This window comes from Sebastes umbrosus, chromosome 19, assembly GCF_015220745.1.
Source record: "Sebastes umbrosus isolate fSebUmb1 chromosome 19, fSebUmb1.pri, whole genome shotgun sequence".
NCBI classification, from domain to species: Eukaryota; Metazoa; Chordata; class Actinopteri; order Perciformes; family Sebastidae; genus Sebastes; species Sebastes umbrosus.
Window position 1 is genome coordinate 1505159 of NC_051287.1, and position 17450 is coordinate 1522608.

The window sequence follows — 17450 nt, forward strand, 5'->3', positions numbered from 1 at the left end:
TACATTACAGTAATACCAAATGCACACAGATCCTGATATCCCTGTGTGAACAGATACCTGGGAGGAGCTAGATCTACTGTACTGTAGAGGACGCAACCTGTACAAAAATACAAAAATAAATGAATAAATGACTTGATAAATAAATAAACGTCATTAAATGTTGCAAAAATAATATTAAAAATAAATGTAGCCATTAATTAATTGATAAAATGTGACATATTTGGATGTTTCTGTTTTAATTTGCTTCTTTATTAATTTATCTGTTTATTAATTCCTTTATTTATTTACTCTTCTATTTAATTTTCCCTTTTATTTATTTATGTATTTATTTTTATGATTTTTTAAATGTACTTGTTTATTTTTTTATTTTTTTATTTTTTTAATTTATTTTATATTTATTGTTAAATTTATTTATTTATTTATTTATGTATGATTTTCCCTTTGCATTTCACCACTTATTTATTTCCCTTAACTTATTTATTTCTTTATTCGTTTCTTTATGCATTGCTGCCTCATTATGCAAATAATACAAAAATAAATAAGTACATACATTTAAAAAATACATAAAATAATTAATTAATAAAAGTATAATTCATTTAATTTATTTAAAGAATCGTGCAGAAATAAATGAATAAATAAATGCAAAAATACATTTAAAAAATATTGAAAATATATACATTTATAAATAAAAGGAAAATTAAACAGAAGTATAAATAAATAAGGGAATTAATACAAAGATAAATAAAAAAGCAAATTAAAACTGAAATATCAATTCATGTCACATTTTATCAGTTCATTTATGGCTACATTTATTTTTAATAATATTTTTGCTACATTTAATTACATATTTATTTATTTATTTATTTATTGAGTCATTTATTTTTGATTTTGGCAGGTTACATCTTCCGTACTGTACAGTAGTTTCTAAATGTGTCGACCTGACAGAGATAGATGTCTTTGTTTTGGGGTCATCCTTTAGTCGGCCTGCTACCATCCAACACTCGGCCGTGTGTTTACTCTGCTGTGTCATGGGAAGACACGGCAGATGAGGCATATGACAGAAACCCGGCTTAGATAAACTGAGCTAGCAGCCAAGCTGGAAAGTTAAAGTACACCCCCGGGGTCAGATGGATTTATAGTCCCATCCAGCTCAGGTTTACTCCGAGAGTCGGGGATCTGTGCTTTTAAAGGAGAATAAAGACAGTTTCATCTGTTTTCAATCTATTCATTTTTAATTAAATTTAAAGTCCCTCTCCTCTCTAAAATGTGTTTTTGTTCTTCACTGAGCAGAATGTTTGTTTTCACATTCATCTTAAAGAGACAACAGACAACTTTTCCTCCTCTAGTGTTCCCAAGTGGTTTTATTGACAACCGGAACGCCTCGGAGGCTACCGGCGACTCATTTACCCAACGATTCAGACTAAATATATTCAAATATATTATATGTTATTCAATCCCAGTTAGAGTTGCAACGATTAATCAATTAGTTGTCAACTACTAAATTAATCGGCAATTATTTTGATAATTGATTAATTGGTTTGAGTATTGTAGTCTGAATTCTCTGATTGCAGCTTCTTAAATGTGAATATGTTCTGGTTTCTTTCCTCCTCTGTGACGGTAAACTGAATATCTTTGAGTTGTGGACAAAACGAGACATTTGAGGACGTCGTCTTGGGGCTTTGGGTAAACACTGATCAACATTTTATAGACCAAACAACTAATCAATTAATTGAGAAAATAACCGACGGTTGAATCAACGATGAGAATGAATCATTAGTTGCAGCTGCTCAGAGTAATCCCAGTCCACAGGGCCTCTCTCTCGCTGCAGCCGACACAAGCTTTATGCAAATTAATGTGTGATGATGTCATCAATATGCAAATGTGCGCATGACGTCATCTGGTGACTTTTGGAGCTCGTTCTAGCTGGTGATGGGAAGTCCGGCTCTTTTTAGTGAGCCAGATCATTTGACTCAGCTCACCAAGAAGAGTCGGCTCCCAAACGGCTCTTCGTTTTACTTCACTTCTGCCTTTTATAATACAGACAAATTTAGCGCAGTTTTGACCTATGATGAGTATGTGTGCACATATATCACTTCAATTATTCAATATAATTATACTGAACCTTATCATTTCCAGAATATCATAATTTTACATGCTGCTTCGTGTCCAACTGTCACTCATCTTGTCTGCTATCCGCGCACTCCTCTCTCTCTCTCTCTCTCCTCCTCTCCCTTGTGCTCTGTACCTGTAGACCGTCAGCGCGCCGCCCACCCCCGCCCCTCCCTGCTTGATGGTATGATCCATGTCTGTTCATCACCTGATTGGTCCCACGGACGTCATTAACACAACATTCAGTCACAGTCAGTGCATGGAGTGTCCGTGGCGCGGAGAAGATCATCCTATCATTCTGCCTTGAATTAATAAAAAACAAAAAACTCCCAAGCTCCCATCGTTCACTTAAAAGAGCGACCGACACATCACACATCACTAGTTCTAGCTACTTTCATTAGAAAAAAGTTGTCAACTGCACAGGAGCATTTTGCATATAACATTATAAATGTGACTTTAGTCTGGACGGCGATAATCAGACGGTAACTATCTAACAGACAGTAAAATCATGCAGTTTTTTGCATGCAATATATAATTTGCCTGTTCTAAAATGATTTATTTCTGGTGTGTTCTTTATACTATGACCGTTTTCCTAAAATTAAATATATCGCCATATATTGAATCGTTACCCCCGTATCATGATACGTATCGTATCGGCAGATTCTCGCCCTACTGTCGTGTTTGAGCACAGACGAGTTTACAACAACAAACTGTGGAGTGAGTTTTCATCAGATTCACAGATGTGCTCGTCTTCACTCTTCCTCGCCAGCAGCAGCAGCAGTCGTCCATCACAGCGTCCAAATCTCTGAGTCCGTTTATTGTCGGGACATGACGCCGTAGAGAAGCTGCTCCCTCCCTCCCTCTGTACTACTGCTGTTTGGCTGAGCAGGACCTTTAAACAGAGAGAGAGTCTGATCTTTCATATCACAATAAATCCAGATTAGGATTTTAATCCAGCCACTTAATCTGGTTAATCCCCTTAATCCTCGTCTACGGGTGTGTGTGTGTGTGTGAGAGAGAGAGAGAGGGAGAGAGAGAGATAGAGAAGAGGAGAGGAGAGGCTGCGATTCAGCACCGACCGGGCTAAAAATACTGCTCTATATGTCTCTGTGTTTATTAAACATGATGAATGGTCTCATTACATAAACACCATAGAAGCAGGCGGCTGAGAACAGGAAGAGATGGATGGAGGGAGGGAGGGAGGGATGGAGGGATGGAACAGATCCCGATAGACGCCACTTCTGCTTTTCAGAAACGTCCCCACGAAGCAGAACGTAAAGCCCGTCAGAGAGAGAACGAACCGGCAGAGGCTCCTCTTAAACCCTGACTACCTGATTGCTCAACTTTGCGCCAAAATTCGCACCTCTTATCAGAGTCATAACCCGGTCTGATATAAACACACACACATCATACACATATTTATAGACTCAGTGTGACTTGCACTTCCAGAAGATATCATTATATCTGTCCATCGTGAATAAACGTGCATCAATCTGCTTAGAAATCACAGAAGACAGTCGCTCCTCAAACTGCAGAACTCTCCTAAGACTTATCACGTTTTTAACTTTTCTTCAGTATCACAGTAATCCAGTGATAGTTGTCTGTACATCCATGAGTTTGTCATCAATGTCCATAAATCTACTTAGAAATCATGGGAAAAAAGTTGCTCCTTATAACTGCAGAACTTCATTGAGAATCTTCATGTTTTTAAGTTTACTTCAGTATCACAGTAATCCAGTGATAGTTGTCTGTACATCCATGAGTACACTGCAGACAGGAACTACTAATACATAATTCGGCATACTTTTAATGGAGACAGTTTGCAAATATAGGTTTAAAAAGTCCCTGTCTGTCACTTTAAAGCAGTACTTCAACAATTTAGTATTGTAGTTCTATAAAGCTGAACAACTGAAGAGACAGATTCAACAAGATTCAAGAGTTCAAAGGTTTATTTATCATCAATAAATGTCCATAAATCCACTCACGTATGATTTCTTGGCATCTCATGCATCCGTGACTATCGATTCCTTTTATTGATGCTTTCCCACAGTTACACATGCACAATGATGAATATGCACGCTGTATCATGTTTCAGTTTTGTTTGGGAAAGCACATAAAAGCGAGGCGCTACTACTACTAAACCTGAGGGGGCGCACCCTATTTTTTTCCCTGATAATGCGACACTGTGAACAACAAACCTGTTTTGAAATCAGCAGAAGGAGAGTTAGTAAAGTTAGCTGTTATCAGCCGTTAGCAGCTCAGTCCTGACTGGTTAAATAATGGAGCTACTAACGTTAACGGAGGTGCCATCGAGTTATTATTATGAGGCGTTCACGGCCTGCTCAGCAAAATGACTATTGGGTGAAGGTAAATTATCATGATGCGTTTAAATGTAATCTTGTAAAATTAAGTTTTTGGTGAGAAATTTGAATAAATCCAGATGTTTGAAGGAGATGTTTTCACATTAATATAAAATAGATATTAGAGAGAGAAGATGTTTTTTATGTCAAATATATCGAACATTGAATGACATCAGATCCAAAATGTTATTCCTTCATGTAGCGCAGAGATTTCAAAAGTGTCAGATAAAAAAAAGGTTAATTTCAGACCGTGCCCTGTACTGCTGTAAAAGGTGTTTAAGAAGTCCATTTTCAAAACACCCCGTTCTCTCTCTCTCTCCCTCCTTGTTTCTTCCCTCCTTGTCTCCTCCCTCCTTGTTCCCTCCCTCCTTTTCTCTGGCAGAATGTGGAGCTGCCCGACTCCTTCACTGCGGAGCTCAAAGACCTGCTGGAGGGGCTGCTGCAGAGAGACGTATCCAAGAGGCTGGGCTGTCAGGGCCGAGGGTACGACACATCAACACACACTGAAGTCCACATTAACCCCCCCCCCCAAAGGCGTGCAAATGAATTCATCAGTCAGCCCGCTGGATGTGCTCATTAGGGCTGGAAACACTGGGCGGTGCGGTGTGGAGACGGATAGAGTCGGACATCCAGTGATCTGATAGAAGCTGAGTTAATAACTAATCTGATCAATGCTGTCGTCTCCAATCAGCTGCTGACTGAAGCCCAGTGATGGATCTCTGTCTGCTCTGGGTGGTTGGTAGATGTGGCAAACACTGCCACCTAGTGTACACATATAAACCAACACAAGATGTGTGACGAAGCTCCCCCCTTCTCTCTCTCTCCCTCTCTCCCTCTCTCCATCTCCCTCTCTCCACCACAGAGCCCCTGAGGTGAAGGAGCACCAGTTCTTCAAAGGCATCGACTGGCAGCAGGTGTACCTGCAGAAGGTGAGTGAGCATCGACTCCTCCGTCAATCCTCCGTTTGTTCTTTGTGCTGCAGCTTTTTTAGAAAACATTTCTTCATTGAAACTGAGCTGAATGTTGTTTTGGTCAATAAATTCAAGACCAATGAAGCCGTTTGTTACCTTTTTATAAGATACAATAAATCTGAACGCCTCTTCTACTATGTAGTTTAACCTCTTGGGTGCTGGAAAGAGTTGTTCACCTAGACAAAATAAATCTGTAATAGCTCCACAACTAGCAGGTCTATATGCATGATCTTGGTCCCTATGGAGAGGTATTAGACAGTGAATAATAGCCATGATGCCATGCACGGAGATGCCACTGAATTCATTCAGCTACTCCTCGACTACAACTGTGCCAAAGCATATATAAAAAACACAAATCACATAGATTCTACAAAGGTTTTAGTCCGGATAGGACCAGGAGAACTCTCCATTTGGCACACATGGATACCCAAAGTGCTCGGTGCACACAATGGAGCCTTTGGCTATGACATGTACCCTGTGCACCATCACATTCTACCATTGTGTTCAGTATTAAATCAATTAAAAACAACTCAATTGTATAATTTAAATTTAAACATTCAGGCCCAAAAAGAAACACAGGAGTTGAGTGTTTCATCCAGATTTATATTGACAAAAGGTCTAGCCATTAATTAATTGATAAAATGTGACATAAATGGATATTTCTTCCTTATTTTATACTCTTCTATTTTATTTTTATTTATTTATATTTTAATTAATTTTTAAATGTATTTATTTATTCAACATTTATTTAGCATTTATGTATTTTGCCGTTATTTAGTTTGCATTTGTTTTTTTAAATGTGTTTTTATTTATATATATTTATGCATTTATTTATGTATTTATTTCTGCATGATTTCCCCTTTGCATTTCACCCCTTATTTATTTACTCTTCTCTTTAATTTTCCCTTTTATTTATTTATGTATATATTTTGATACATTTTTCAATTTATTTATTAATTTACTTTTTATTTATTTATTTTTGCATTTATTTTATATTTAATTAGTTTTGCATTTATTTTTGCATTTATTTTTATAATTTTTTAAATATATATATATATTTATTTATTATTATTATTTATTTTTTTGCTTTAATTCTTTATTTATTTAGTTTTGCCTTTATTTTTTTATTTAGTTTGTATTTAGTTTTAAATGTGTGTATTAATGCATTATGTATTTATTTCTGCCCGATTTTCCCTTTGCATTCCACCTCTTATTTATTCGGAGTTGGCACATACATTTATCCGGCTATATGAGACCGGAGGTCGATGGATCGATGCGTCTCTAAGAACACAACGACATGGTTGGCTGTGATGTAAAACCACAGAGGAAGAAATCTAGATTATTGTCAACCGCGGTCTCCATCTGCAGCAGATCAGGTCACGTCTCTCTGTTTAAAGCGACGGTCGGATGGAGCCACACTAGTCATTAGTCCAGTACAGTTACAGTTGCCATGGTTACCCCATCACTTGAGGGGAGCACTGCTGTGGGACTGTGGCCTTGTTGTTTTGCTCTCCTCCTTTTGTCACTTGTTTCTCCTCCTGCAGCACATTTCTTCTTCTTCTTCTTCTTCTTCCTCTGTTAAGCCCTCCTCTCTCTCTCTCTCTCTCTCTCTCTCTCTCTCTCTCTCTCTCTCTCTCTCTCTCCCTCTCCCTCCGTCTGTAGTACGCTCCTCCTTTAATTCCTCCCCGGGGAGAGGTGAACGCCGCAGATGCTTTTGACATCGGCTCTTTTGATGAGGAGGACACCAAGGGCATCAAGGTACTCTTTTATTTATTCATGACCCTCCTCAAGTATCCGACGTTGTAAACAGATGTAAACAGATGTGTCCAACGCAGCTCAAACTAAACAGATGTAAGCAGATGTGTCCAACGCAGCGTTTTTACTCAAACTATCCAGGATGCGCTGCAGTAAGATAAGATCATATAAGATAAGATAATATATACTTTAATGTCCCCAAAGGGAAATTTAGCACACAGCTGCAATCAACTTAAAACACTACTAAACTACTACTACTAAAATATGACATATGCCCTGTGAGATCAAATCTATAAATACATTATAGAAATGAGGAGAGAAAGAATAATAAATAATATTAAATAATAAAAAACATAAATTGATAAGAAGTGAAAGTCAAGGGTTAGTTCCGTGTCAACATCAGCGCCCAGCAGCAGAGCTACGCCTCCACCATTTTGGACTGAAAGCGACTACCGGACGCCCGTGAAACGTCCTCCTACAAAGAGACGTACAAAAGTAAAACTAGATTATTGGATGGATTATTTCCATGAAGTACCTTAGTGATTAGTGCCGTTGAAGGCCGTGGAAGGAAGCCACATGGTCTCTCTGACTCCGTGCAGAGCGGCCGTAGTTTGCATTCGATTCCAGACAGTTTATTTCCTAACATTACTTTCACTACAGGTACATCTTCAGAATGATAATCAGGGGTTTGGTTTGGATTGAAGCGATTTGAAAGTGAGTTTTCTTTTCCTTCATTAGCGTTAATGTGTCTGCAGTAGCAGTTATTCATCCTCTGAAGCTCAGTGCAGAGAAATAAAAGACAGAAGCAGGGTTTGTATACGTTTCCCCAGACGCTGGAGTAATAATACTAATGTGAGAGCTGCAGTCCCCCGACGTCCATCCAGTCAACATCAGTGCAGTCTGAACAGTCACTGACGAGGCTTTATGTCTCCGGGTTGTCCATACATCCGTCTGTACCGTTCTCGTGGACGTGATATCTCAGGAACGCCAGGAGGGAATCTCCAGGCGTTCCTGAGATATCACGTCCACTTGGACTTGACTGTGACCTCACAAAACACATTGTTGTCCACAACTCCAGAATTCATCTGCTAATTAAGACAATTTCACACAAATGTCCGACAGGATCAAATGATGAAGTGAGGATGTTTAGGACGGACATGGATGTAAACTACAGCTTGACTGGTTTGACGTAGGCGTACAATCACGAGGCAGTAATTCTAGTTTATTGCATTATACTAAGAGGTGTTTTAGTCCTCTCTAATATAAACATGGTGGACAAAATAGTGGAAACACCTCTCATTATAATCAACCGCAGCACAAACAGCATCTAAAATGATCATAGAGCTGAATCAACACCTCAAAAACAGAAACACATGAACTTTCCTTTTAGACTGTGCAATTCATTTACGATTAATCGCGATTAACTATTTGAATCAATTGACAGCCCTATATATATATATATATGTATATATATATATTTATATAACTAAATCAACTACAAAAACTCATTAATATTATAATATTGACTCAATATTAACTATGAAAAAAAATAACTAAATGAAACTTAAACTGCAGACAAAACTAGCGGATGTCCGATGGCCCAGAGTTCATTATCTCTCTCCGTCTGTCTGTCCTTTAGTTGCTGGACAGCGACCAGGAGCTGTACAAGAACTTCCCTCTGGTCATATCGGAGCGCTGGCAGCAGGAAGTGGCGGAGACGGTCTACGAGGCCGTCAACTCGGACACGGACAAGAACGAGGCTCGCAAGAGGGCCAAGAACAAGCAGCTGGGCCACGAGGAGGGTAATGACGACAGCTAACGACAATGATCGTACAACTAACTCTTTATTTATTATATTCTAACCGTGTGTGTGTGTGTGTGTGTGTGTGCGTGTGCGTGTGCGCGTGTGCGTGTGTCCGTGTGCAGACTACGCCTTCGGGAAGGACTGCATAATGCACGGCTACATGCTGAAGCTGGGGAACCCGTTCCTGACCCAGTGGCAGCGCCGCTACTTCTACCTGTTCCCCAACCGTGTGGAGTGGAGGGGAGAGGGCGAGTCACGGGTAACACATTCAATCACGCCACATTGTTCCTGTCTTGTCACTGTCAATGTCCGTCTGTCCTGAGGAGAGGACGCTCTGCTGTCTGTCTGTCAGTCAGTGTATGAACGTTGTCTGTCTGTCTGTCCATCTGTCCGTCCCGACGCCACACTGAAGGAGAAGTGGTTAAGACATTTTAAAATGCAGAGAGACGGGGTGAGTGTTGACTCAACGGTCCAGGTCCCCGCTGTGTCCTCAGCTGTGTCCTCAGCCGTCTAGTGTAGAGCTGTAGTCCTCCTCCCTGCTTCAGACTCCGTAGAGAGCTTCAGTGTTTACCGCCCTGCTAGTAGACCAAACAGGAAGTGGTTCAGAAGCTTTTTACTCTGAAGCTGTGTTAACCCTTTAAAACCCTGACTGACATCTTATCAGAGTCGTAACTCAGCGTCTCCATCAAAGATAAACATCCAGATAAAGATGCTCCTTTAACTTCAGATCCTCAGAATGTCGGGCGATAGGACGAATATATCTGCGATTGTCTGAGTCCATCGCTGGACGTTTTTTACCTCGAATGTAACTCGGTAAATAATGAACCTGCAGTTCATAGTGTGCACGAATAGGAACTGGCAAAAAGTTCAGAGATGTTCAACTAAAAGCGCTCGGATCGCACAAAAAAGTCAGAGCGCTCTGAAAAAAGGCTTAAAGGGCCTGTTAGTAAGAATCCTGTGGCCGTTAAGTCAACTAAGGTCAGCGTCCTGTTGCTGGCGCTTGTGCTCGCTCTACATAGACATGAAGGAGCATCTCTCAACACAGTGAGGAGACACACGTCAGATAAAAGCACAATATCACTCTATATTTCAGCTGCTTGGCAGTAATGTTAGCTGACCAGATGAAGGTCTCTCCATGAATCCATGCTGATCCTAGTGTTGGCTTTTCCCGCCTCAGCCTCCCGACCGCGGCCGGAGGGAACGGGGGAGACACCGGAGTTTTGGTGGGAGACGATAACGTTTCTCTCTGCGGAGCCCCGTCACTTCACAAGACACGGGAAACCTCTGTTGGTCTGGAGGAGCTGCAGCAGTTATTTCTGCACAAACGTCCACTGAACATTCACTAGATATTCTCAGAGCTAAACTAACTCTTCTGCAGTGTGGAGTGAGCAGCATGCATGTGAGAGGTGGAGAGAGAGAGAGAGAGAAGGAGCGTGGTGTGTGAGTGAAGGCAGGCAGAGGAGCAGAGGAGCAGAGGAGCAGAGACTCCGGTCCTGGAGACCAAAGCTACGGTCTCCCCCGCGTCCTCCGACCGCGGCCAACACTGTTTAACAGCTTCACTAGATACAACCAAGAGGTTTTGGTGCTTCACTGGAGTTTGTGTTGGAGTCTGAGTCTGAACAGCGGAGACACACGCGAGTGACCATGAGACACCGACCCGCAGTGATTTATACGTGGAACAAGTTACAAACAGTCCCTTTAAAAGTGTGAAGTCAAGTCTTTCTATAAACTATATACTGCAGTAAGAAGTCATATATATAATAGATATAATAGTCTATCAGCTGCTGTTAATGTCAGCTATTTCTTTTTATTTAGTCTTCGTCCTGTTTCAAATGTCCTCGTTAGTTTTTTATCATATTTAGTCACGTCATTCAGTTTCTCGCTGATTAGAAGTCTGAGAATTTGAGTCTCGTCTTTGTCAAAGAAAAGCGTAACATAAAGAGAGATTTACTACATTTTAGTCTCGTCTTCTTTTGTCAACAATATTGGACGTTGATACAGTGCGGTCTCGTTTTTCGTCCAAAATTGACGCACATTTAAAAATAAATAAGACCTCATGTTTACGCACTCATTAGCAGCTCTCATCCATCCGAGCTGTTTGACCACTCAGAGCCACCGTATGAACCAACGTCATCATGCACAACGCACTTCAGACAAGCAGATGAAAGAATCCCAGAGATGCAGAGTTTGAAATGTGGAATCTAAGACGGCTGCTAATCAAAGGGTGTATCAGATTAGACCGTAGTGATGGAGCAGCTAAACGATAGCTTCATGCTAACGTCAGTCATTCATCTGGGAGTAGTGTTATCCATGCAGCCACATAATTCATGTTTTGTATTGCAACAAAAACTCTGACTTGGTATGCAGATATCTTTAATCGTGGACATAGTTTTCATTAAGGAGATGATCCCTCCATCAGCTCAGCCTTGATGTGAAATCATCATCGTCTGTGTTCTCCCTGCTTTTCTTTTCTTTTCTTCTACTTTGGCTCATTTTTCATATTTTGTTCGCAGCAAAACCTGCTGACGATGGAGCAGATTGTGACGGTGGAAGAAACGCAGATTAAAGACAAGAAGTGTATCCTGCTGCGCATCAAAGGAGGGAAGCAGTTCGTGCTGCAGTGTGAGGTAGGACCGACCGCCGGCCGGCCTACGGCTCCGTTCACACCTGGTATTAACATGAGCTCTGAGGACGTCTGTTAGAATGCCATCATTCAGGGTCAGGGTGACCACACTGTCCTCATGTTATGGCTGATTGGTGTATATTAATTAATCCAAATTTAGATTATTAGGAGCACAATGGCCATTTCTATGCTGGGAGGAAGACCAGCGTCTACTGGTTTATCCACATGAGGAGCTCAGTGACCCAACGGATCCCAGCTGGACGTCAGATGAGTAGGCGGTCCTTAATGTGGCCCAGGACTCATTCACTACACACTGCTAAAACAATGTGGTCATATGTGGCCCAGACCAGACTCTGAATGTGGTCTGAAAGATCCGATCTTAGTGCGTCTAGAGAGTGCTCACACCTGTACTTAGAGCTGTCCACTAGTGATCAGATCACTGAGGACACATGTTGATACCAGGGCTGAACAGGGCCAGAGGTTATTTCTGATCTGGACAGTGAGATAAAGACAAGGAGCTGATCCCTTTATTTATATATACATATATATATATATACATTATCTGTGTGTGTGTGTGTGCAGAGCGATCCGGAGTTCGTGCAGTGGAAGAAAGAGCTGACCGAAGCGTTCACAGAAGCCCAGAAGCTGCTGCGCCGCGCCCCCAAAGTCATCGGGAAAGGCCGGGCCGGAGTGGTGGAGCTCTCCAAACCTCCTCTCACACACCGCAACAGCAATGGCCTGTGAATACACACACACACACACACACACACACACACACACACACACACACACACACACACACACACACACACACACACATATACACTTTTACACACACACACACACACACACACACTGCATCCCTCCTCCTCCTCCTCCTCCTCATCAGGACATCTCCCCTCCCGATTCCCCCCACACACACACACACACCGCCTCGCAGTGTGACCACGCCCACCATTCTCTTACCAACACACACGCACGCACACACACACACACACACACACACACACACACTCACACACTCGACCAATCATAAGCGCGACATCGTGTTTGTGCGTCTGCCATGGGACCTCGCCAGTTCACGGAGAGGAAGGAGCATTCGGAGGACTCAGCATGTGAAGGACCTCTGCATGAATGTGACGACGCCTCCGGTCCTCTCTTGTCCGGTCTTTCTCTTTATCCCTCCCCCCCCCTCGCCATCCCCTCTCTATACACCTGTACCCCCCTCACCTCCTCACTTCCTCACCTCCTCACCGCCACCTCGCTCTGTTTGGATCTCTTTGGACTAAAAGAGAGAGGCGCTCCTCTTCTTCTCTCGGCGGCGGCGGCGGAGCAGACCTTGAGGCTTTGGCGGGGAATGTATTCTGTGATGAGAGGAGAAAAAAAAACGGCTGCTTGACTGGTCCTCTCCCTCCCTCCGTTCCTCCGTTCCTCCGTTCCTCCGTTACTGAAGTGCATAAAGTGCCAACATCAATATTTACTTGAGTCATCTGAGCGCCCTGGAGGACCTGCTTGGTGGCGGATATCGCCCCCCGGAGGCGGTGGCGGTGGCGGAGATGGCGTTGGAGGTGGAGGTGGTGGTCGAGGTGGTGGTTGATCATTCCGATGCAGAAAAACAGGAAGTATAAGGACCCCCTTTCAAGATTGGCTCTTGTACAGCCAGTTCCCATAGAGACTGAGACTCCATTGGCTGACAACAAACAGCAGCCGGTTGCTATGGGAACCGTGAAGAGACTGGTCTACCTGGGGATGGGTAACCACGGACAACGGTGTGACTATTGTCGATGAAGGCTACACTTGCAGGAAAAAAGGAGACGGACGGACGGACGGAGGGGGGAGGAAGTGACTCTGAGTGTAAATAAGAAACCCTCTCTCTCTCTCGCTCTCTCTCTCTCTATTTTTCTCTCTCGCTCTCTCTTGCTCTCTCTCGCTCTCTCTCTCTCTCTCGCTCTGTGCATCTCCAGTGTTTTAGTCCAACGTGTTTTTGCATTATCGGGGTTCGTGAATCTGTCCTGGCTTTAAGAGGAGAAGAAGAAGAGGAGGCTCGGGGGGGATGGGTGGGGGGGGGGGTGGACGGGAAGGAGGAGTCTCGACAGCGTTCAATCCCTCGCAGCGCTGCGTTACCTCAGCTGGACTGCGTCAGTTTGAACACGTGGAGGCGAGAAACCTCTTTTAAAGGGACAATTCAACCCTTTTTCTATGTGGATCCGTGTTGATTTGTAAACGTCGTCCATCGAAGGCCAAGTCCCGCCCCTCAGAAATGACAACGGCGAGAGACAAATGTTTTTGTGATAACTGATATCTGATGTGAAGTTTTGCATTTCTAACAGACTTGATATTATGTACAGTATGTTGCCATCGGTGCAGATTTCAGAGCCTTTAGAGGTTTCTTGTGTTAAAACGAGTCACCGGGAAACGTTGAAACGTTGAAACGTCGTCTGGAGACACATTTTCAGCCAACTTACACAACCTCGTTAGCTAGAACTAATAAAAATCAGCTAGCGTCATCTCCGCCAACAAAACCAGTCGGTAACACTTCATTTCACCACATATGTCCACATATGTCATAGTAATTAGGTGATAATCAGCAAGTAATTTGAAACTTCTTTGGAATTACGGCCCAATATTTACCTACTTTATTATAAACATGATTTAATAATGATTAGATGCTAAATTAGCATCTGATGGTTAAAAAAGGGGTTCCTTTAGGCCTGAGAGAAGCAGCTGGTCTTCATCGGAGCTGGAATCCAAAACTAATTATCATCTATTTATCAGCAGACATGGAAATAAAGCATGTCAATTAACTCTGTATTCTTCTTTTCCTGGAAATGTATTCAATAAATTACCAGCTATTTGGAAACAGCAGAATTTAATTATGAAATATAATGTTTATAATAAAGTCATTATCGGGGTAATTTGCCAGTAATTCCAAAGAAGTTTCAAATAGGTTACTTGCTAATTATCACCTAATCACCATGAAGTATGCGGACCTGTTTGTTGGCAGAAATGACGCTAGCAGATTTTAATTAGTTCTAGCTAACGAGGTTGTGTAAGTAGGCTGAAAATTAGTCTCCAGACGACGTTTTAACGACTCGTTTTAATACAAGAAACCTCTAAAACGGCTCTGAAATCTGCACCGATGGCAACATACTGTACATCATATCATTCTAAAAGAGGATAACATGTGCCGAGTAAAAAGGCAGCATCCTCACCAGTCGATGATCCACTCCGTCACCGTCGCGTCACATGACGGCGCCGGATGCAGTAAGAACTATCAGCGACACTGATCCACATAAGAAAGGCAGAATGTTCCCTCTCTTTAACGGCCCGACGTCGCGCTCTGTGTACGCATGTTCCGTTTGTGCGCCATCGTCGTCGTCGTAACAACAAAAACTCATCGCCGCACGCCATCATCCCTCGTTGGGTTTCCAGTCTGCTGAGGAGAACGAAGAAGACGAGCTGAAGCTAATTAAAGGAAAACTCCACCCTTAAATACCCGAACAGAAGAGCGAACAGAGAGCGAACAGAGAGCGTTCAAAGAGCGAACAGAGAGCGAACAGAGAGCGAACAGAGAGCGAACAGAGAGCGTTCAAAGAGCGAACAGAGAGCGTTCAAAGAGCGAACAGAGAGCGTTCAAAGAGGCATTCTAGAGATCATCTCTCTGATGTTTCAGGCATTTCAGATGTTTCCTGTTTTATTATGAAGGTTTTGTTTTGTTTTTGCACTCTCCTACCGCACCCTGCCTCATGTGCATGTAGTTCTGTACTGGTGGAGTTGGCCTGCATTTCCCAGAATGCCTTGCAGGGAACACTCAGTTGCAGGTTGCACCAAAAGCAAAGCCAATTTTCACCTAATTTTATTGCATCATTATCGATTAATCTGATAATTTGGTCTATAAAATAGTGAGAAAACGCCCGAGGTGGTCTCCATATAGCATGTTGTATTACACCAAATGTCCAAATGATTCAGTTTCCTGTCACACGTGACAATAAAAAGCGTCAAATCTTCACATTTGAGAAGCTGCAACCTGAAAGAAAATGAGTAAAAGGAAGCGTTTGACAGATATAAGTGAGCGTAAAGCAGCGGTATGACGTCATCAGGTTCTGAGAGCAGCGTGTTTATCTCCCGTTGAAGTGTTTCAGGGTGGACTTTTCCTCGAAGTCTAATTATTGATTTGAGTTTCTTAAATGTGACACAGTTCATAATGAGGTTTTTAATCTGGGTTTGAACCTCGTGGAACCTGAAGGGCAGAAACGCACACAGTCGTATTAGAGAACGCACAGCGGAGGAGCGGGAACCGGATCATCGTTAATTAATTTCAGGTTTTTTTAATTTTCCATGCAGTGCAGTGTCCTCGTCTGTGACGTCCATGCATTTCCAGAGCTGTGATGATGTGTGACCTCCAGTAGGAAGAGGGTTCGTTAGGGGGGCATCGTGATTTATCTTTTCTTTCTTTCTTTGTAGCCTTTAAACCAGTCAGGGGGAGATATTATCGTCTTATAGAGAAATCGCGTCACCTCTCAAGGTGTCTTTTATTTTTGTAAACCAAAATGGTTTTTATTTGTTTTCATTGAGATTTATGTTGTTGCACCTTTTTAGCCCAAATGTGTTACTTAATAGTTGTTAAATGTGCCAAATAACTGTTGCTGATTGAGTGGAACCAATGGGAAGCCTCCTTTTTCTGAGCCCGTCTCGCCGCCACATGTACAAACTCTGTGGTTGTGGTGGACGACGGGAACAAAACTGTGACCAAACATTTCTCCAGAGAAGAGGTGTGTGTGCGTGTGTGTGTGTGTATGTGTGTGTATGTATGTGTGTGTTTGCGTGCTCTGGCTTTCCACCACGTTGCCATGGGGACTCTCGACACATCGCCATCATCTTATTGTGTGTACGCCATGTGAGTGTGAGCGCTTCACTATCTCTCTGTATGGACTCTTTTATTTTGGTGGTCATACACTCAAACAACAAGACAATTTAAAAAAGGATGGCATATAGGAAAAAAAAAAAAAAATCAAAGTATATATAAATATATGTGTATATGAAATGAGAAAAATGCTCTAGGTTTATTTAAAAGATTTAATGTAGAAAACAAAATGAAACTGTTCGGGGGAGGTCGGGGGTTTCGATGTGAGTATAATTGTTTGTGGTGAAGACTTCAGCTCAAATCTTGCACATAAAGACTTTAGATATTGTACCTGCGAGTTCCAGATGATTATTTTTGTTTGAATACAGGACTCTTTGCTCTTTCATATTTATTGCGTGTGCGGGGAGCTGCTCTCGCTCTCGCTCCGTCTCTCCTCCACGTTATGAGAAAAAAAACAACCCATCAGAAACTCTCTTTTGATTTTCATTCATATGCCACAAAACAAAACACAAATACTACTGGCTTTGGGTTATTATTGCCATTAAGGTTATGATAATACTGATATATATAATTGATGATATTATTCAGTGATTATTATTAAATTTATTTTATTTGGATGATTTTAATTTTATTTTTTTGTTGGTTTTGGAGACAGGTAGGAAAGTTGCGTGTTGGACTGCTTGTAAAAACAGTTCATGAATAAAAATCCTTTTTCCGTGTTGCTTCCTGTCACGTTTGATTTACTTTTTATATATCTCAAATCAGACAATATTTCACTCATAATGTCACTTTAACATTTATTTATATGAAAATATTCTTTGACAAGTTGTTGACACTTTAGTTTTATGCTTTAACATAAAATATACTTTAAGTTCCAAAAGTACTCATTATGCAGAATAATATTACATTATTGTATTATTATTACTATAATCTATAATAATACATCATCATGTATTAGTTGATT

At 41.7% G+C, this 17450-nt stretch overlaps 1 protein-coding gene across 3 annotated transcripts in view; it reads left to right on the forward strand.

The window, feature by feature from the left end:
• Nucleotides 1–17208, forward strand: part of grk3 (G protein-coupled receptor kinase 3) — a 79071-nt gene extending 61863 nt beyond the window's left edge. For 2 of the 3 annotated variants that reach the window (XM_037753714.1, XM_037753713.1), the window contains 8 exons: nt 2252–2293; nt 4852–4952; nt 5332–5398; nt 7103–7198; nt 8835–8997; nt 9122–9258; nt 11513–11626; nt 12205–17208. In XM_037753714.1, coding sequence (XP_037609642.1) covers nt 2252–2293; nt 4852–4952; nt 5332–5398; nt 7103–7198; nt 8835–8997; nt 9122–9258; nt 11513–11626; nt 12205–12366 — 882 coding nt within the window. In that variant the 3' untranslated portion in view covers nt 12367–17208. The remainder of the gene's footprint in view (nt 1–2251; nt 2294–4851; nt 4953–5331; nt 5399–7102; nt 7199–8834; nt 8998–9121; nt 9259–11512; nt 11627–12204) is intronic. The other variant, XM_037753715.1, reaches the window with a different exon arrangement.
• The last annotated feature ends 242 nt before the right edge of the window (nt 17209–17450 follow it).